At 54.4% G+C, this 19,611-nt stretch overlaps 8 protein-coding genes across 8 annotated transcripts; 4 read left to right on the top strand and 4 right to left on the bottom strand.

Moving 5' to 3' along the window:
• Window positions 1–19: 19 nt before the first annotated feature.
• On the bottom strand, window positions 20–3,471 carry VTN49DRAFT_7203 (uncharacterized protein; the record flags this gene model as incomplete). The annotated part of the gene is made up of 3 exons (XM_069415447.1): window positions 20–191; window positions 252–3,162; window positions 3,249–3,471. The coding sequence occupies 3 exons, from the start codon at window positions 3,469–3,471 to the stop codon at window positions 20–22; spliced, it is 3,306 nt and encodes a 1,101-aa protein (XP_069265243.1).
• An 809-nt stretch (window positions 3,472–4,280) lies between these two features.
• On the bottom strand, window positions 4,281–6,604 carry VTN49DRAFT_7202 (uncharacterized protein; the record flags this gene model as incomplete). Its single annotated transcript, XM_069415446.1, has 4 exons — window positions 4,281–4,773; window positions 4,832–6,237; window positions 6,289–6,415; window positions 6,471–6,604. 4 exons carry the CDS (start codon window positions 6,602–6,604, stop codon window positions 4,281–4,283), a joined length of 2,160 nt encoding a protein of 719 aa, XP_069265242.1.
• Window positions 6,605–7,273: 669 nt separating this feature from the next.
• On the top strand, window positions 7,274–8,419 carry VTN49DRAFT_7201 (uncharacterized protein; the record flags this gene model as incomplete). Its single annotated transcript, XM_069415445.1, has 1 exon — window positions 7,274–8,419. The coding sequence occupies one exon, from the start codon at window positions 7,274–7,276 to the stop codon at window positions 8,417–8,419; it is 1,146 nt and encodes a 381-aa protein (XP_069265241.1).
• Window positions 8,420–10,997: 2,578 nt separating this feature from the next.
• Window positions 10,998–12,088, top strand: VTN49DRAFT_7200 (uncharacterized protein; the record flags this gene model as incomplete). Its single annotated transcript, XM_069415444.1, has 2 exons — window positions 10,998–11,091; window positions 11,160–12,088. The coding sequence occupies 2 exons, from the start codon at window positions 10,998–11,000 to the stop codon at window positions 12,086–12,088; spliced, it is 1,023 nt and encodes a 340-aa protein (XP_069265240.1).
• A 60-nt stretch (window positions 12,089–12,148) lies between these two features.
• Window positions 12,149–12,388, top strand: VTN49DRAFT_7199 (uncharacterized protein; the record flags this gene model as incomplete). The annotated part of the gene is made up of 1 exon (XM_069415441.1): window positions 12,149–12,388. One exon carries the CDS (start codon window positions 12,149–12,151, stop codon window positions 12,386–12,388), a length of 240 nt encoding a protein of 79 aa, XP_069265239.1.
• A 175-nt stretch (window positions 12,389–12,563) lies between these two features.
• Window positions 12,564–14,638, bottom strand: VTN49DRAFT_7198 (uncharacterized protein; the record flags this gene model as incomplete). Its single annotated transcript, XM_069415440.1, has 4 exons — window positions 12,564–13,821; window positions 13,868–13,976; window positions 14,024–14,423; window positions 14,483–14,638. The coding sequence occupies 4 exons, from the start codon at window positions 14,636–14,638 to the stop codon at window positions 12,564–12,566; spliced, it is 1,923 nt and encodes a 640-aa protein (XP_069265238.1).
• Window positions 14,639–15,673: 1,035 nt separating this feature from the next.
• VTN49DRAFT_7197 (uncharacterized protein) lies at window positions 15,674–18,156 on the top strand (the record flags this gene model as incomplete). The annotated part of the gene is made up of 8 exons (XM_069415439.1): window positions 15,674–15,697; window positions 15,773–16,174; window positions 16,229–16,825; window positions 16,880–17,233; window positions 17,287–17,457; window positions 17,510–17,637; window positions 17,694–18,024; window positions 18,148–18,156. The coding sequence occupies 8 exons, from the start codon at window positions 15,674–15,676 to the stop codon at window positions 18,154–18,156; spliced, it is 2,016 nt and encodes a 671-aa protein (XP_069265237.1).
• Window positions 18,157–18,180: 24 nt separating this feature from the next.
• On the bottom strand, window positions 18,181–18,663 carry VTN49DRAFT_7196 (uncharacterized protein; the record flags this gene model as incomplete). The annotated part of the gene is made up of 2 exons (XM_069415438.1): window positions 18,181–18,453; window positions 18,496–18,663. The coding sequence occupies 2 exons, from the start codon at window positions 18,661–18,663 to the stop codon at window positions 18,181–18,183; spliced, it is 441 nt and encodes a 146-aa protein (XP_069265236.1).
• Between the last annotated feature and the right edge of the window lie 948 nt (window positions 18,664–19,611).

Raw genomic sequence — 19,611 nt, 5'->3', positions numbered from 1 at the left:
CGAATGAAGAAAATGCAGGTTATGAGTTGTTTGCGGTGTTAGTGTCGTTAGATGATTGTTCTGGCTCTGGGGAAGGCGGTGGTGGTAGTGGTTTCTTCGCCTGGACGATTCCCTTGAGGTGGTCGCCTAGATCGCCTGCGCCGTCGATCTTGCCGATTTTTGCGTTGAAGAAGTCCACGTCGGCGAGGAGTCTAGATCGATGACTTGAGTCAGTATTGTTACATTAGTTAGCCAACATAGAATTCACGTACCGCTCTTGTCCTCGCGCCGACTGCACCATCACCTCATCAAATGCTTTGCTCCATTGCTCCCGGTAGCTGTGGAAGACGGGCTGCATGATCATTTGTACGGTCGACTCTGGAAGATGTCGCGTTAGGACCCGATGCAGCGTCGCTGTCTCCTTGGCGAGCGTCTCCATGTACTTGTTGACGGCGACTCCAGCAGACTCCTCGTCCCAGTCAATCTTCTTCATCGCCGCCACGTGGCTGGCAGAGCGGCTGCTCATGATGTCCACCAGCTTCTCGTGGATGCCGTTTTGGTGCTCCTGGCACAGCCGCTTGACCCTGTCAAAGTCGCCCAGCACGGGCGCCGAGGACGACTGCCGCCGCACAAACTCCCGCACGTATGGGATCAGCGCGATGATGAAGCTGAGTGCCTGGGACGATAGTGCTAGATGCTTGGTTGTGATGTTCTTTAGCCCTGCGCTGCGAGTCGCCCCAGCGCCCAGGATCAGTTGTGAGGACCGCGAGTTGAACAGCTTCAGGCATTCGGCCAGGTTGGTCCCAATTTCGACCGTCATGCTGGGAATGTTCGCCGCTAGCTGCTCGAACCGCTCGATGGTGTACATCATTGTCACAGCAGACTCTGGAATGATGTACCGCTGGTCGTCAAACGACGCCGTCCGCACTCTCTCCTTGCCGGCTCCATTCGTCGTTGTGCCATTCTCGGTGGATTCCGGTTGCGCCGTCGCCGCCGCCGCCGTCGCACCGCTTGCCGCTTCCTCTGGCGAAAGCCAGATCTTCGACGGCTGCAGCCATGAATCTACCTCGGACGTACTGGCACTGAGGATCCGGGACAGGACAGCGTTCTCAGCATCCCCGAAATCTTTGGCCTCCCACTTGTCCGAGTCCATCACTTCCACAATGTGATGCCGCTGCCCGTCGCTAAACCGGGCGATATAATCTCGGATCTGGTTGTCAACCACAGTCTTCAGCGCCGTCCCGCTACGGCCAGAGATTGCCTCGCACTCATCCGCAAACATCCGGTTCAAGCAAAAGTACCGTAGAAAGTCATCCAGATCCAGATACAATGTCTGCTCCGACCGTACTTTCAAGACCTTCACCATCTGCGACTGAACTATGTCAACGGCCTGGCCTAGCAGGCTGGACATGTCCAGAACTTGCAGAATTTCCTCTTGAACACCAGCGACATCCACCGAATTGGTGCGGGATCCTGCTGATTGAGCACTCTCTTCCGCAGTTTGAGGATCCGGAGTTCGCGACGGAGACCGTACAGCCGAGCCCAGGCCGCTTGTGATGTCTAAAAGCACCTTAACCTGGACGCTGAGTCGGCGAAGCGCCTCACTGATCCCGGTGTAGATGTTCTTCAGCATCTCAAATGCATCTCCCGCGTCCATGGCCCGCAGATTCCTTGCCAGGATAGACGATTTCTCCTGCTGGCTAAGCCCTCGCCCGCCGTGCGTTGACGCAGACATCATCGAATCATTGTCGTCATCACTGGAGCTCGGCAGGTGCCTCCGGATCAGACTTTTCATCTCCCGCTGGACTGCGGTTTTAAACGATGTCGCAGCTGGCATAGTGTACTTGGACCGGGAGAGGCCAATTAGCTGCGTGTGCAATCGCGACCGCAACTTGTCATCAAATGACATGTACGCCGGTGACGCCGCCGGGGCCGGCCTGCCGCCGCCACGACTGCGCTGGAAAGCGGCGCCCCAGCGCTGTAGGGTAGCATCCACGGGCACACTGCTGACATGCTGCCGTAAGTCGGTCAGCAAGTCATCCAGGAATCGGCTCTCGTAGCCCATGCCGATCCGTTGTCGAAGACGCGACAGCTCCTCGTCGACACCCTGCAAAGCCCGAAGGCCTCGTAGATCGATGGCTGGCCTTTGGTCTTCTTGAGCCGTCGCGTCCTGTCGGCCTCGCTTTCGGGTCGCTTGCTCGCCGGCCAACAACTTCTCCACCTCGTCCAGGCCATCAATGGCGTCTTCGATATCGCCCTTCTCGACGAGAGTTTCACATTCAGTAATAGTTTCAACAACTTCATGTAGCTGAGAAACGGCATCTGCTAGCTTCCGAACGTTCTCTCTACGTCTGCGCAGATTCACTACTTTCAAGCCGCCCATGGCCATCTCCTTGTCAATTTTGTGGAGGTCTTTGCGGAGAATTTGGATCCGTCTGACCGAATCCGCCGCTTCCGCATGCAGCTCGCGGAGAGAATCAAGCGCGGTGAAGAAGGACTTGGACGCTGTCGAAATCGAGGAGATGAGATGAATCTCCACCGTGTCCATGTACCATGATAGCTTCTCCTGCAGAATCGCATTTGTGGCCAGTGCTTTCCTTCCCGTGCTGGTGGGCTCCGTAGCAGCCCCATTGACCCCTTTCTCTCCCCCGCGCTTCGCCGGTTGCCGGATAACCTCTGACTTCTCTGAAACCACGTCAAAGGTGCGCGGATTCTCTAGGTGAAAATCCTCTTCAAAATAGACGCTCGGTATTGTCGATAGTGGGGCCACGGCCTGCGGCCCTTTGCCATGCGACGCCCGCCGTCTCCCGCGAGTATCCAATGGCGAAGTAGCACGCGAGCCAGTAGAAATGCCGGAGAGGCGCCGTTCCATGGGGTAGGGCCTGACCCCATCGGGCCCGTCTGTCCTAGGCGACGTGGGCCTGGAAGACACAGCCTTCCCCCTAACCGGCTGTTGTGTGTCCCCCTCATCGCCGGCTTCCTTGGCTCGTTGGAATGCGTCGTACAGGGATCCGACCTGATCAAGGTACGGTTGAAACGCTTTCGAGTCGACGTTTGGCACGTTCGTTAGGGTCACCGTTGGGATATCCCTGGTTGACGGAGGTTTGTGGCCGCCCGAAGGCGCCGCGGTGTGGGCAACGAGGCCTGTCCGGACGATCGGGGGTTGAAGAAGAGTTGATATTGCTAAAGCGCGCACACAAGCCCACCATCAGCAACAAAAAACAATATAACCACCCGCCGGATCACCGTTGCAATCACGAGACACTAACCATTTTGACTGGATTCTGCTATAGACGAATGATGCGGTGACGGATCCAAGATGCCGCCGATACTGCTGGCGACACTAGCTGTTGAAGACCGTCGGGTGTTGAACCGTTGAGGCGGAAGCGGCCGCGAAGATTCGTGCTGCGACGGATGTGCCTGCTGAAATGGCGGTGCTGAACTCACCGAGGCGAGGCTATCGATCGACTTCCGCGGACTCGGGGCCGTCATTTCGGAGGAAGGGCAAATGCCCAAGCCCAGGCATCCACCATCAAGCTGTCGAAGAGTGGTCCAACAACTTGTTACCGACGCATTGGCACGATTGTTGCCTGCTCACAGCTAGAAAATCGGAACAGCCAACGGCGACAATGACAGTCAGCAGGTCTCGGCTTCCAAATTGCAATCGTGCTCTACTCCGCACTCCGTCGTAGCTGAGCCCACTTGCACAGCTCAGCCTGTCCGCCCTGGCTTGTCGACGCGATCCATACTCCTGATTAGGTAAGACGCTCCGGAATTATGTTATTCCGGAGCTGCTATGTACTTCATCCGATCCCCACGTTCAGTCAGTCCCACGTTCCACGCTGCAGGACTCGCAGCTGTACCGATATGCAATTCGCCAGATGGTTTGCAACTACTCGACGCGCCCTCCTTGGACGCGTTGAACTCGGCCATTGCCCTTGCACTTAATAGACCTCTTCCTCCACACCTCGAGACCTTCTTCGCCATCCCTCATCGTGGCATGGACCTCATTAACAGTCCTCTCCACTCATTGTAGAAGTTCAAGAATATATATATTTCAGAAGACAAGTTCGACTCTTGATAGCTCGATGTACGAGAGCTTAGGGCTGCTCTGTCATATGGCACAAGAACAACTCGTCCGCATGACCAAACTCATGTTTCAATTCCAAAAGCTCCGAATTACTATCCCTTACACCATTAAACTCCCCGTCCTATCAACATGATCCCACATAGAGGCTATACATGATGCAAGCAATAAACCGTCACGTCATCAAAAGCAATTAAAAACTGGAAAAAGAGTTTTATACCCCATTGCGATAAACCTGCGACCCTCCCGACCGAATCCGAATCGTATCCCTCCGCTGCAGAATCAACAGCGCCCGATTCAGCGCCTGCTCACTGTACCCACGACCGTCGACAAATTCGCGACGCAGCGTCGCCAAGCTGGTGCTCCAGCCGATGGGCAGCCGCCGCTTGAGTTCGTCTTCAACCTTGGACACCTCCTCCATGAGCTCCTTGCTGCCCTGGGTTTCGCCCTGGGTGACGGCGTCCATGGTCGATGCGAGGAAGAGACGGATGGCCTCGTCGACGTGCGCGGTGGTTGCCACGGGGGAGAGGGAGAGCTTGGCGAGGGCTTCTGTGATCCGGACGATGGCTTCGAGCTGACGCACAGTGATGGGAATGGAGGATCGGGCGTTGGCGTCGAGCTCTGCTCGGTGAACTTGTTTTCGGATGGACACGAAGTGCGAGGAGAGCTTTTCGGCGGCTTCCTCGGAGAGTTGGGGAGCGCAGCGTCTACAGTCAAGTCAGTATGGTGCCAGGTACGATTGTTTGGAGGGGAAGGGAAACGTACGTTCTGCAGTAGGTTATGTATCGCTTCATCTTCTCCAGAGGAATCTCCGCCTCGACGTGCTCTTCGACACCCTTGCCGCCCATGTGAATACCCATGACGTGACGGGCGATCCGCTCGTCGCGGCTGCGCTCATGGTCATCGCGCACAATGAAGATCATGTCAAAACGTGACAGGATAGTAGTTTGAAAGTCAATATTCTCTGCCGGAGTCTTGAGGTCATCATAGCGACCAAAGACAGGGTTGGCGGCTGCGAGGACTGAGGTACGCGCGTTGAGAATCGTTGTGATACCAGCCTTGGCAATGGAGATTGTTTGCTGCTCCATGGCCTCGTGGATAGCCACACGATCCTCGTCGCGCATCTTGTCAAACTCGTCGATGCAAACCACGCCCCCATCTGCGAGGACCATGGCGCCGCCCTCAAGGTAGAACTCACGGCTAGCCGGATCCCGTTGCACGGATGCAGTCAAACCTGCGGCGGAGGAGCCCTTGCCGGAGGTGTAGATGGCAATAGGAGCTACCTTTTCCACGAACTTTAGAAGCTGTGACTTGGCCGTACCGGGATCACCCAACAGGAGTACGTTGATATCTCCACGGAGCTTGATGCCATCCGGGAGAATCTTCTTCGAGCCGCCCATAAGCAAGCAGAGAATCGCCTTTTTGATGTCCAGATTCCCATAGATTGAGGGCGCAATGCTTCGGGCAAGTGCCTCGTAGAGATCTGGGCGCCGACTCATCTCCAGGAACTCCTGCTCCTCTTCTTCTGAGAACACGGCAGCTCCCTTGGCTGTGTGGTCAACATCAGTCGTAATGCCCACTGCCCGAAGGTACGGATTCCGAATGGCCACAGCGTTAGCTTTGGCGCTGCCACCCTTGGATTGGTAGATGGAGAAAATGCCCATAACTGTGCACCGAGAACCAGGAACGACCCGATTGGCAAGATATCGATCCGCAGAGATCAGCACATGCCGTGGCAATTCACCGACGGGCACCTGCTCCGGCGCCTCCTGAAGCTTCAACACTTGCTGATCGACAAACTGGCATTTCTCATGCACGATAACGTAGGGATCCAGTGGACATTTTGCAGCCGGTTCGTCGCTCGGCTGAGACGGCCGACCGCATCGTCGCGGCAGTGTCAAGCCAGAGAAACCACCGTCTACGTTGATGTTGTCGGTATGTCCACAACTACGGCATTGGATGTGGACAACGGATGCCTTGGATGATACTGTGGATGCGCCGATGACGATTCCGGGGATTCGGACCAAGTGGGAGACGTTAGTTGCGTTCAAATCTCGAATTGATATGTGTGAGGCGCTCGAATGTAGGAGAAGTTGATGCGGCGGGAGTTCAATGTCTCGCTCGTGGGGGTACACAATATGCCGGGTGCACTCTTTCAAAGCCGCCTCGAACTGTGCATCATTAGTGATCAGATCCTCAACAATAAATTACACTGCACGAACCAGAGGAATGATGTCGGCAGGCTCTGTGGTAAGCTTGTGGGCAAGCTCTTCGTTGTACGAGATGAGGTGCGCAATATCAACGTCGCAGTAGTACTGCTTTACCAGGACGTTTTGTCGCAATTGATCCCTGCGAACAGATTCATCAGTGTCCATGCTTTTGCTGTTTTCATTTTCAAACGTACCGGTAGATAAATGCATTGTCGAGCTGAAAGGCGAGGATGAACTCGCGAAGGCGAGCCTGGATCTGAACGCGAGAATCATCAGACTGGTGGCTCCCGCCGGCCACGGAGAGCGTGTATGGCGTGCGCCGGTCCATCTTCCTTGTAGGTTACCGGCAGAGCAAAATCAAGACGGAGATTGAGATGGTATGAGAAACGATCAGAAAATCTGCCCGTACGTCCTCGCAATGGTGGCATTGCGCGAAAGACGCGCGACGCGCGACGCGTTGTCCCGTTAGGGCTGTCACGTGAGAGCCCTATATAACTCTTTTGGGAATGCCTCTCTCGTTGCAAGGTCAACGCAATTATTCTTGATTCTGTTTGATATCATGGATACTTTTAATTATGGACTTTTCAGAAGACTGAATTGATAACTGAAAAGTCCGATTCGCCTCGGTGCCCGATGAAGAGACCAAGGACACGTCCATTGTCCAAGCATAATCTTAACTTTCCAAGAAATTACTAACTGCAGGGACGAACCCTAACTGGCAATGCTCTGACGGCAGTTTTGTGAAGCATAATTTTTCGTCCAACAGGTGTCGAAAAGCATTCTATCCATCCCACTAGAGTTGAAGACGTCATGGCGGTTCGATGCACTTCGCGTTCGGCTTGCCCCACCAGGCCAGAACGTGAAAAACATGACAGTCGAGTCCAAACACTGACGTGCTTTCAAGATCATACACAGCCCATGTCTTGAGATTCGGAGCTTATTCAGCCTCATCGGAACAAGCTCAGTGCAGGCGGATCATCAGTCATACTAGCGCGCAATGGCACCCAGCATCCGAGTTATCGGCTCCCTGAACGCCGACATGGTGTCGGTCACGCCGCGATTCCCGGAGGCCGGCGAGACCATCAAAGCATCGTCGTTTATGACCGGCGCCGGAGGCAAGGGCGCGAACCAGGCCGTCGCGTGCGGCAGACTCTCCCGTCCGAATCCCGCTCGATCGTCGTCCAGTGCCGGCAGTCCAATAACCGTGGAGATGGTGGGAGCTGTTGGCGGGCGCGACGCCTACTTTGAGTCACTGCTGCGTCCAACGCTGGAGCAGTCAGGTTTAGACACCTCGCGGATCCGGACGGTCGATGATGATCACACGGGAGTGGCCGTGATTATCGTGGATACATCTGCGGGCGGTGAGAATCGGATTCTGTTCTCGCCCGGTGCCAATTACACGGGCATGCAGCCCACACCCGACGTAATCGGGACCGCGCTGGCCGCGCCAATCCCGGATGTCATCGTGATGCAGGGAGAAATCCCCGCAGAGACGATCATTGGGATCCTACGAAGTGTCAAGCAGTTCCGGGAAGCCCGCCGTGCGGAGGGCAAGCGCGGGATCGAAATCGGCCCGGAGGTGATCTTCAATCCTGCCCCGGCACCACCGAACGGCCTACCAGAAGACGTCTATGCGGCCGTTGACCACCTCATCATGAACGAGACGGAGGCCGACATCATGACGCCCAAGCCCGAGCAGCTTCTGCAGACCGTTCCTGAGGCCAAGGGCGAGCCCAGTCGAGAACAAATCGCGCGGTATTTCCATAAGCTGGGCGTTAGCTATGTGATTATCACATTGGGAGCTCGAGGAGCGTGGTACAGTGCGACCGATGCCGGCGCAACAGGCCCTGCGGATGGAGCTAGCCGGTTTACCAACGAAACACCCGCTGCCAAAGTGGACCAGGTCCGGGACACGACGGCCGCCGGCGACACATTTGTTGGAGGATATGCCACGCACGTGGCGCGATGGCGGGAACAGCGCCGTGCCCAGGGGAAATCGGGGCAAGACCTTGAAGTAGATGAGAAGAAGCAGCGCTATCAGGTAGTCACGGAGGAGGCGATGAATCGCGCGGCTCGAGCCGCTGCTCGCTGTGTGGAAAGGGAAGGCGCCATTGCTAGTATTCCATGGGAGGACGAGATTTAGATGACCTCGTACGCGCCATGATTGTATGAATCCGGAGAGTAAAATGACATATCCGAACGTTCACGACATGAGTTAAATTCCCTTTTAACTTCTCCTTTCCCTCCGGACTGTAGCAATGAGCAATGATTCGAAACACGTTTCTGTGCTTTGCATATCTACTACGAGTACGAGTATCTTGCACAAAGCACGCGGCTCGAGCGTGACATTTTAAGCTTCTGTTCATGCATCGGCGTGCAGATGCGAAACCTCCGCTCTTAACTTCCGCGCCTTGACATCCAGCCGACGCGCCCACAACTTCTCTGGATCTTGCATGCACTTCTCTGTATGCCAGCCACATCTTTGAGGTTCGTAATGCGATTCGGCTTTCATTGAGTGAACTTTGATTAGCTACTCCTGCAAAAGATAGTAATATTTGGCGAGGGAGTTGTCTACCTCTAGCTATGTATGTCTTGCATTGCTCTGATGACACCTCATGCAATGGGGTGCGAGTGCTAGTATTGGCGGTGCTCGTATAGTTTGCGTAGCTCCATGAAGGCGGCTTGCAAGCCAACTCTGTCGGTCAACTACTGCATGCTGATCTTGCCCAGAGTTGGTGTGCTGCTGTATATGGCGGGCAAAGTGGATTGGCTATCTAATACTGCGAGTATGTGTGACCTGCTGATTGCCGAACCAGTATTGTTCTTGTCCAATGTACTCGGAGATTGGGGTCTCATATGACCTCCAACGAGGGACCATGGGTCGGAAAGCTCTCCGACATATTGTCCATGTCGACCGTAGCAATCCCGAAGCAGAAACATTAGCATACGCTGGCGGTGAAAGGGCGGTCGAAAAATGCCAAATCATCAAAGCCATCCATTCTCTGGGAGGGTTTTGGATCAGGGAATCCATTGTTCGTCGCCCAGAGCGGCTACAGTGGCGAGTTCAGTGACTTTCTTTGAAGGTTTGAACACTGAACTCATTTCATCCGAGGAGCATGAGTCTCCATCTCACAGTGCGAGCTTAGAGTGTGAGCCTTGTATCCACTCTTAGGCAATGAACGATGGGCTCCTCCCGCGATCGACATCATCATCCCATTGCGAACGGTCTTGATGATTCGACTTTCCCCACGCCTCCTTCTCGGCCGACACATACAAATGCTCGTTCTGATTCAGAACCCTTTGTCGATGCAAACGATATGCCACTGGGTTTTTGGCACCAAGATCGCTTGCCTAAAGTCCAAAGATATACTATGAGAGGTATGAAATGCGATGCCGGTTGAGGTACACTCCGGGATCTCTACTATAAAGGCTCGAACCTCTTAGCGCTCTGCTGATAAGATAAATAACCTAAACCGCGTGACTCCGATCCTAACCTTATCACGTGGATCCTCTCGGTTCCTCCACCCCAAACGGTCGGAGCATTGAATCGACGATGATCAGAAAAATGGGCTTCCATTGACGAAGGATATCAGAAAATTGAGCGTACCATGTTTCGGATAAATTGTAACAATCCTCTGCAATGACTGTGAGCATTCCTTGCGGCTTGTTGCTGAGAAACCCTCCATATTGCCGACGCGAGGGGCTCTTGACGATATCGAGGAAGCTGTATTGTCACTGTCTGGTAAAAAGGAACAGAACGCGTGACGCATCATGCTTCTGGAAGGTATCCGGCTCAAGATAACGCAGTAGCAGAGGTACCAACAATAAACACGTCCAAGTCGCGGTACGCGTGTGTAATAGTACGGTCACAGCTTCCCCGCGTTGCCCAGCTGCAAGGCAGTCCCCGGATGATCAACGCTAAATCTCCTATGATGACGATTGAGGAATTGCTCCGTGCTGGCGAGATGCGATTAGGTTTGCAGACTTGGCTTGTGGCGGCAGAGCGATAGCTGATAACCATCCCTAGCGCGGACGGGGATGGGAAGGAAGACTCCAATCAGGGATGAGAATGGCCAGGTGCCGCTAAATATAGCGAGCTCAGCAGCCGCCGCCGGGCGACTTGACCGGGGCCACGTCGTTGAAGGAGGGGTAAGGACGGGCTTCTGCATATCACGATTCATATCCAAAGTCAAAATGCCAGGGACCCCGAGTCGGCCAATGGAGCCCGCTCAATGGTTGAAACGCGCCTTGCTTTGTGATGGTCTGCTTCAGCCCGACACGACGCGCCGCTGTTAGTTCCATACCACTCAGCGGCGGTTCTTGATCCTGCCGAGTGCCCGAATGGCCCCTCCTGTAGGTAGATTGTAATGGTAGCTTGGTCCATTCGCGTCGTCATTGCGCGAGATTCCGTTTCCGTCGTGAACCCTTCAAATCAAGGTGTCGGCCTTGCGCAGAGTAGCAGCAGCATTGCGTCGGAAGTGACGGGGGGAAAGTCGAGAATCCCTTCACTCCATCGCAGCAGCAGAACAATACATTTAGTGAATTGGCCGCTCGCGCCGGGAATTAATTTCTTCTCCTCTCATGGGGGCTGCTGGTGAATTCGTTCTTTGAGTGATTGGTGATCTTTGACCATCGTTAGTACTATATTACCGACTGCTGCCCGCGCTCCCCCCATCAAGTTGTATCCTCTCTCTCTTGTCATCATCATGTCTGCCACCACCATGACGGCCCCACGTCGAGTATTCGGCGTGCTCAATGATGCGCGCCTCGCTGCGCTGCAAAGGTCCAGACAGAACCTTGTGAACAAACAATTGGGTACGCGGCGACTCGGTTGGTAGCAATTACTAGGCAACGGACGCGTCGATTGACGGAATGACACACAGGAGCCGCAGGAAAGCATTTATCCTGGAAGCAGAACGCGCCGGCGCAGCTGGACCAGGAGAATGTCGACCCGACACACACCTCGGCCAAGCGCAAGCGCAGCGTCTTGGACGAGGAGGAGGGCACGCTGAACGAGTCGCCTAAGGCGCTGAAAACCAGTCGCGACGATGATGCAGACTCGTCATCTTCCATCGCGACGGCCCTTGACCAGGCGATCCAGCACAGCGTCCTCCCCTCCATTAAGCCCATTGGCAAGCCCGTCGGTCGCTCGCCCGTCGCCAAGTCCTTCAGACCGTTCGGTCGGCGCCCGGGCAAGCACGCGTCGTCGTCCTCGCGAACCAACAACAGGAGGCCAGGACTCGACGGCCGACGCACGTCCCGGACAACCATGACCAAGTCGGAGTCCGTGGACTCGACCAGTATCAAGCTGAGCCCCGTCACCACCGGCCCGTCCTCTTGGTTCTTCGACATCTACGTCGACACCGCTGAGGACGAAGCCACCAATGCGATGCACCATTCGACGGGCTGTCTAGATATCAGCGACGACGAGGAGAAAAAGGCCAAGGTTGATGACCGTGGCAAGGAGAATATCCCGCCGCACGAGCTGGGCATCACCATGCCGACCAGCAGCTCGACAACTCAGACGGCCACCCAGACAACCTCGACAACCGACGCGACCAATAATAATAATAATACTGCTGCTACTGCTACTACGGCCAATAATAATAGCACCACGGCTTTAATGCGCAAGATCCTGATGGCCTACGAGCAGCGAGCTCCGCTGGCCGAATTGAAAGCATCCGATTACTATGCCGCTGGCCTCCATGCTCTCTCCTACGCTGTGATTTTGGAGGACGATAATGAGTCTGACGCTTCTCCTTCCAAGCCGGCTGTCAACACCACCGCTGAGGCGGCGACTGCAGCGGCCTAAAAAATTAATACAGGCAAACGATAATGAGCAGCAAACGATGAAATACCCTTCGGTGTAATAATGACCCGTCTCGCATCCACGTTGAGATCTCGTTCGTTCAAAAAAGTTCTGCAGGATTCTTGTCTTTCGCTTGGCTCTCGGGGTATCCATGTTGAAGTCGTCTTCCATCTTTTGCTTTATTCTCTTGTTATCCGGTGGATTCTAATCTTTTACCCTTTGGTGTTCGTTATAAGTTTTTCTTGGACTCGCTGGCGTTGTTTCCTTCTGGTCTATATGTTTGGGGATGTGATACGGCTGTAGGATTACGTGTTATGAGGTTATGGCAGGAGTTCCGTGTCTTGCATTATCAGCCTGGTGTCTGATTTTTGCCTGGTTCGGAGTATATTGTTTGTGAACTGTTTGTTCTTGGATATAGTTGTCGATATCTTATGCGTTGTCAATTTCAAGTCGGTTGATTTCGTTTCGTTGGTGAATATTATTCCATATCCTCGTCTTCGGTATCTTCTACGTCGACCATTTCTTCATCCCCGTCGCTATCATGCCCAACCGGTCGTTTCCGTTTGAGCTGAGTCTCTGCCGCTTCGGTCAGTGCAGCGGCAGCCTGTGCTCCTAGCTCTTCTCGCTCATATGCCTCTTCTTCACCCTCATCCGCTTCCTCATCCATCATCACCCGCTGCGCCAATGCCGCCTCTTCGTCTTCCGGCGCGGGCTGTCCCTTATCACGGGCTCCCTCTGCTGCAACCTTCTCACGGGAACCACCACCAGCAGCGCCACTGCTGCTATCGCCGCCAACCTTCACAAACGAGCGCCACCGCATGCTGCCCTTGACTGTCGCCCTCACCTCGGTCGCCAGTTGTGTCGCGCGGCTTGACTGCACCTCCGGCGGTAGGAAAAACTCGGCCAGATTCTCGTCGTCCGGCCGCACGTGGTCCGGGAAGGGCAGGATACACTCGAACTCAGAGTCGTCCGGCACCGGCTGATTCTGTGTCATCGCGTGGATCTTGTTCCGCATGATGGTCTTGGCCTTGGCCAGGGTACCTTCCCCAAACCAGCCGTCGACGACCGGGTCGCATTCCTCGCGGAGAAATCCCGGCGGTGGGTTTTCCGGAAACAGGATCCCCTTGATGATCGGATCGACGATGTCGCAGAGCATCCAGATTTTGCCATCGAGGGGTAGCGGTGGATGGCCGGTGAAGAGGTGACTGGTGGACGCCTCCTCGTCCGTCCCGCCTTTGTTATTGTTGATCAAAGGCTCGATTGATCGAGGTGCTGCGTTGCGTCTCCCGTCACGCCCATCACGGGAGACCTCTGCGTCGCGCCGGTCGATACGGAAGATGAAAGTCTGGTATTTTCGGAACTCCGGGTCCGTCCGCGGGTCACAGCCCAGCCGGACGATGGCATCCCGCCAGGGGCCCGATCGGAAGATATATCCTACGTAGGCAACTGCGTGTCGCAGTGCGTATCGCTGCTCGTTTGTTTTCAGCATGTTGCGGAGCGCTCGTCGCGTCCACGCTGGTCGTTCTTCGAACAGCTTCTTCAGGACGGCCACAGTCTCCTGTAGCACGGGTTCTTGTGTCTCGAGAGGTGGACAGGCCTCTCGCGGCTCTGATGGAATAACAGCCACATCGTATGGGACTAGATACGTCAGGACTTTGGCCGCCTGCTGTGTATTGATGGATGTGATTTGTCCGGACGTGTCCTGCAGTAGTCGGACGGTAGGATTTTGGCGGTACCTGATCCCGTTAGAGAACGCTTATCAAAAAGACAGGTGGATCATACATGTAATGGAATGGAACATCAATGTTGGACAGCGATGGAGGCCGGATCATGTCTACATCTTTGACATTCCCTCTGCTCATGTCCAAGTCAAACTGTTTCATCTTCTCAACTAGGTCCTGTTAGCTGTAGACACCAATAACCGAGCATAAGACTTACAGTCAAAAGTCAGAATAGTCTCGCGAAACCTCTGCGTAAATGGACTCGCCGAGCTAGAAAAGACATAATCAGGCAGAGTCCGAAACACATGGGTGCGTTCAACCCGACCAACGGGTTCGATGGTATATCTCCCAACATTATCGCGGAGACTACGCATCCTCATGCGTGCATCACGCCTTTCCAGCACGCCATCCTGCTCGCGCCGTGCACGAAAGGCAGGGTCTTCCTCCCAAGGGCCATTGCTCCCCCTTTTCCGCCTGCGCCCCGTCCATTTCGGCACGGTGACTTTGAGCAGGACGTTGTTTGTCTGGGTGGTGGTAGACTGCAGTGGTCGAGCCATGGGATCCTCCGGGCGGAGGTACAGCATGGCTCGACTGGAGGGTTTGGGAGGATTCAGAATCTATCCCTTTCAGCCTCTTTTCTCTAGACGTAGCGTATGTTTTTGCCGATGGCACTCACCTTGGCAATGCCATCACTGCCTTTCAGTGTTTGCAGCCCTCGATCTATATTTTGGATCACCCCAGGATGTTCAACTGCCACGATCCGCCGTGGCGGAATCCTATACCATGGTGCCGTGCGGCCGTCGCCATGTCCAGCAGCGCGTCCGCCTTCCATCTTTCTCTGCTGAGTAATTTTGCTCCTTTCTCGAAGCTGTGATCATTTAAAAAAAAATGTCCGAGTTATGCCCAAGTTATTGCATGAAATACCGGATTCCCATGCATGTGTACTTGGCCCGCATGCAGGTACATGCAATATTGCTGCTTGTACTACCAAACAATAACAATCCGATGGCTCCCCAGAGTACATCCTGCGCCCCGATCATCCATGCTCTGCTTCTTGCACGACCACAGCTCTTCTCTCCATCCTCCTGTTGAATCATGTCACGTGATGAAGTCTTCCCTCACGTGACATATAGGGGCATACATCAGGGAACCAATCACGCGCGGAATAAATTACTGGCGGTATCCTCCACGCGTCACGGCTGGTAACCCCATGCCAGCCTGCGTATTGTCCAGAGCTCACCATGTACGATGGCCGACACACGCCCCCCTACGCCTGATTCCAGCTTCGACTAGGCCGCCCGCCAACCTTGACCGCGCCGGACTTACTACACAGAATTGAGTCATCGAAAAGAAATTGCCGACGCTTGCTTGGTCTTCCTGGTTGAATCTCCGTGCTGATTCACTTTCTCGATTGAAGCCCTGTTGCTTGGAGTCCCCCGCTCCATTCCAACCTGTCTGTCGCGAAGCGACGCAGGGTTTCTTCCTTCTTCATTCAGGCCCGTTTCTGACCGGCTCCGTCGTCCCTGGGATCGATCGACTGCGTGATAGCAATATCGTTGCGAAAGTAGGCTCGTGATCGCGTGGTATGTACGGTCCGAATGGCCATTGTTTTTACCTTGGAAATTGGACCCAGCGGTGTGTGGTGTCGATGACCCAGAGTCTTCACAAGAAATTCCATGAGAACTCTCAGCGACCTGGCCCGTTGGCGGTGTTGAAATGCTCGTGGTGCCGTGTTGATGTTGACCAACGCTAATATCCCGAAGCCACGTCCGCAGTCATTCGCCCTGTCCTCCCCCCGCCCATACATACCTCACCTTGATCCGCAGCCGATTTCCTGGTCCATGAATACGATCCCTCGCTGGCGACCATGAAGGGCTTCAGACAACGAGTGGTAAGTGTCGGCCACAATATGGGAAATCGCCGGTTCGCTAGATCAGGTTGGAGTTGACCGCCTCAGCACGAACAGTTATCCCGAGCCAAAGACTCGAACAAATCCTCCAAGAAGAAAGAGTCGAAGGAATCGTCGAGCTCCGCAGCCTCTCACGGCTCGTCGCATCAATCTGCGAGTCCCGTCCACGGCACCCCGAATTCGTCCACGACGTCGGTCAATGATGTCCGCAGCAACAAGTCTCCGCAGCCCGAGCCCGCCCCAGCGGGCGCCGTGCCGCCGCCGCACGCTCCCCAGCCCGCGGTCCATCAGCCTCCCGCCGGACAACACTACCCGCCCGTTGCTCAGCCCACAGTAGCGGGTCCTCATCCTCCGCCAAACCATGTCGGTGGCCCGGCCACGCCGACGAGGCAGCCGCAGCCGCAGCAGCAGCCGCCGCCGCCGGCTCCGCCCAGTGTTGTGATTAGCCCGAGCGCTCCTGTACGTTTCTGAGCTTCATCAAGTCGTCTAGCGACCGTAGCTAACTCGACACAGCATCCACCTCCAGGTACCTCCGAACCCATGCCCGGGGATCTGGCGCCGCCAAAGAAGTCGCACGCGTTTGACCGGTTGCATACGACGCCGAGAGATATGTCGGAGGGAATCAGGACACCCAAGCGGCAGCACTCGTCGCGATTTGACATCTCTGACCAGCGTCAGCGGGAACTGGAGAAGCTGCCCGGTTTCCACGAGGTGCCTCCCCATCGCCGACAGGAGCTGTTCATGCAGAAGATCGACCAGTGCAACATCATCTTTGACTTCAATGACCCTACGGCAGACATGAAGTCCAAGGAGATCAAGCGACTGGCTCTTCATGAGCTCCTCGACTACGTCGCCAACAATCGGTCTGTCATCACGGAGCCCATGTATCCACGCGTCGTAGAGATGTTTGCGAAGAACTTGTTCCGTCCCATTCCTCCCCCTGTTAATCCACAGGGCGAGGCCTTTGATCCGGAGGAAGATGAGCCGGTCTTGGAAGTGGCGTGGCCCCATATCCAAGTCGTCTACGAGTTCTTTTTGCGCTTTATCGAGAGCCAGGACTTTAACACAAACATTGCCAAGCAGTACATTGATCATCAGTTTGTGCTCCAGGTAAGAGCCGTTACTGTCTGCCAGTCAGAGCCTAGTACTCATGGAGTTTCCTAGCTTTTGGAACTGTTTGATTCGGAGGACCCTCGGGAGCGCGATTTCCTCAAAACAACGCTGCACCGCATTTACGGCAAGTTCTTGAATCTCCGGTCGTATATTCGGCGATCGATCAACAATGTCTTCTTCCAATTCACATACGAAACGGAGCGCTTCAATGGCATTGCCGAGCTGCTGGAAATCTTGGGTTCCATTATCAACGGCTTCGCGCTCCCTCTGAAGGAGGAGCACAAGCTGTTCTTGACTCGTGTGCTGCTTCCACTTCACAAGGTCAAGTGCCTCAGCATGTATCACCCCCAATTGGCTTACTGTATTGTTCAATTCTTAGAGAAAGATTCGGCCCTGACGGAAGAGGTGAGTCTTTTAGCACACTCACTGTCGGGACCGGCTTCTGACATTGGTTGCAGGTTGTCCTTGGGTTGCTGCGCTACTGGCCTAAAGTGAACAGTACCAAGGAAGTCATGTACCTCAATGAAGTCGAGGATATCTTTGAGGTCATGGATCCGGCGGAGTTTGTAAAGGTGCAAGAGCCTCTGTTCCATCAGCTGGCCAAGTCCGTTGCCAGCCCTCATTTCCAGGTTTGTTCCTTGCTGGTCTTCCCTCTCATAACACTCTCTGACACTCGGCTAGGTCGCGGAACGCGCGCTGTATTTTTGGAATAATGAATATTTCTGCAACTTGGTGAGCGACAACGTGGAAACGATTTTGCCCATCATGTTTCCTTCGCTATACGAGAACTCGAAGGGACATTGGAACAGGTATTGCTCCCCGCCCGGCCTCCCGGACAATGTCTCCGTACTGACCTCCCATGCAGAACGATCCACAGCATGGTATATAATGCCATGAAATTATTCATGGAGATCAATCCACAGCTGTTCGACGAATGTTCGCATGAATATACAGAGCATCAGAACCAGGCCAAGGAGCGTGAGAGGGAGCGGCAGAGGAAGTGGGAGATTGTCGAACAAATGGCCGAGCGACGCAAGAAGGGTCTGCTGCCTGCTCCCTCCAGCAGCCAGTCGGCTTCTGGGAACCAGTCAGCCCCGCAGGGCGAGGCTGTCGATTCCGCGACTCAGGACAATCAGAAGCGGCTGAATGCGCTCAAGCTGGATGAATCGGCCTCGGGGAAGAGACAGGAGACTCCGGTGAGTTTAATTCCCGCCACTCTTGCTTGACGGAGCATGTGGTACCTACACGTCCCATTTTGCCCCGATTAAACCTTGGTGTCTTTATTGTGTGCTAAGTAACCGTTGTTTTCGTCGTTTTAGCTGGCCTGATTCTAACGCTGGACGTCCCTTTGTTCAGAGGCGGCGACGAGGGTCCATTGATGAGTATCGGAGACGCCGGAGCGGCAGTGGCAGCAGCGTTCGCGTTCGGATGGAACGACGCGGCTCCATCGGTTCGTCGTCCAGTCCGCAGCAGCTGACACGGAGCAAATCCGTAAAATGATACCAACGAGTGACCACCGTGATTGCTGACGCTTGATTCTCTTTTCTTTCTTTCTCGATTTTTTGACTCCGTGCCGTTGAAGTGGTCACTTTCCGATTGGAGCCTTCTCTTTCCTCCTCATTCGCCTGTCATGCCTCTTGGACCTGCCCGCCCTGAGTGCATATTACCGCCCGGATGATTTCTGTCCTGTTCTTTCCTTCGCCAATTTCCCTTTTTTTGTGTACATGGTTGTGTAGTTGTTTGCTCGCCGATGCAGCGCTAACTTTAGTGTTTGGTGCTGTCATGTTTGGTGAGCGCACATGTTTTGAGTCTTTTGAGTTGGCCTCCCTAGACATACTTTTTTTTCTCGGTTTATGGCAAAATGGATATGACTGGCGTTAATGTCGATGTTCGTGGATTACATCCATTTTCCAGTGTCGCGGGTTTGTTCTCTGTTTAGTGATGGCTTTTTGCCCTTTTGGTTTCTTGCTTTTTGGACGTTGTCCGTTACTAGAGCACTCGTTTGACCCGAGCGACGCTGGTTCTACGTGATGCCTCAATATATACTTGCATCTTGTTCTGGACATGTTGGTCCTCCCGTACGAAGTTCAGTAGTTCTGCTCTTTGGACTTTAGCCTGGTTCGAGTCGACTGTTGAGGCCTGATGAAAGTAACTGGCCAGACCGACTGAGCTTGGCTAGACCCACTTCGGAATAATTACCAGACAAAAACTATTGTGATTGGACAAAAGCCTAAAATGTCAAGCTTATTCTGCGGGCCCGTTCCGCCTGAACCAGTGAATGATCAGAGCTTAAATAAAGACTAACAACAATTGGACAGCCGCGTGGAAACTCACCCACTAGCGCATGTCTAGGCTCGGAAAAATAATGTTCCGCAAAAATGCCTGATTTGGACTAGCGCCGTTTTTCAGGGTCTCCGCGACGCCCGCGTCTTCTCCAAGTTTATTTCATTCTTCCCGCTCTGCGCATGCGCTGCTCGTCGCTCGCTTGACCCCGTAGCAATTGCTGCGCACGGCCTGATTTTTTCGAACCAGTGGGCCGTCCGAGCACTTGCTCTACTTCCGAAACGAGTGAATAATTAATGCGATCCCTTCCTTGACCGTCGTTTTCTCCGCTGCCGACACTCCTTCTTCCCGCCTCTTCGACGGTCTTTAGTGCTGCTTGAAGATAGAAGCGCGTTTTCGACCTGAATCGCATATGTCTCTCCGTTGATTTCTGAGGTCTACGTCCTCCTAGAAAGTGCCGGCCGGACGGCCTGGCAGCGTTGAGCAGCTTTTTATCGATT

This window comes from Thermomyces lanuginosus (genome assembly GCF_041956635.1).
Source record: "Thermomyces lanuginosus strain ATCC 200065 unplaced genomic scaffold VTN49scaffold_42, whole genome shotgun sequence".
Classification (NCBI taxonomy): Eukaryota; Fungi; Ascomycota; class Eurotiomycetes; order Eurotiales; family Trichocomaceae; genus Thermomyces; species Thermomyces lanuginosus.
The sequence above is the reverse complement of the archived record's forward strand: the minus strand, read 5'-3'. Positions and strand labels throughout refer to the sequence as shown.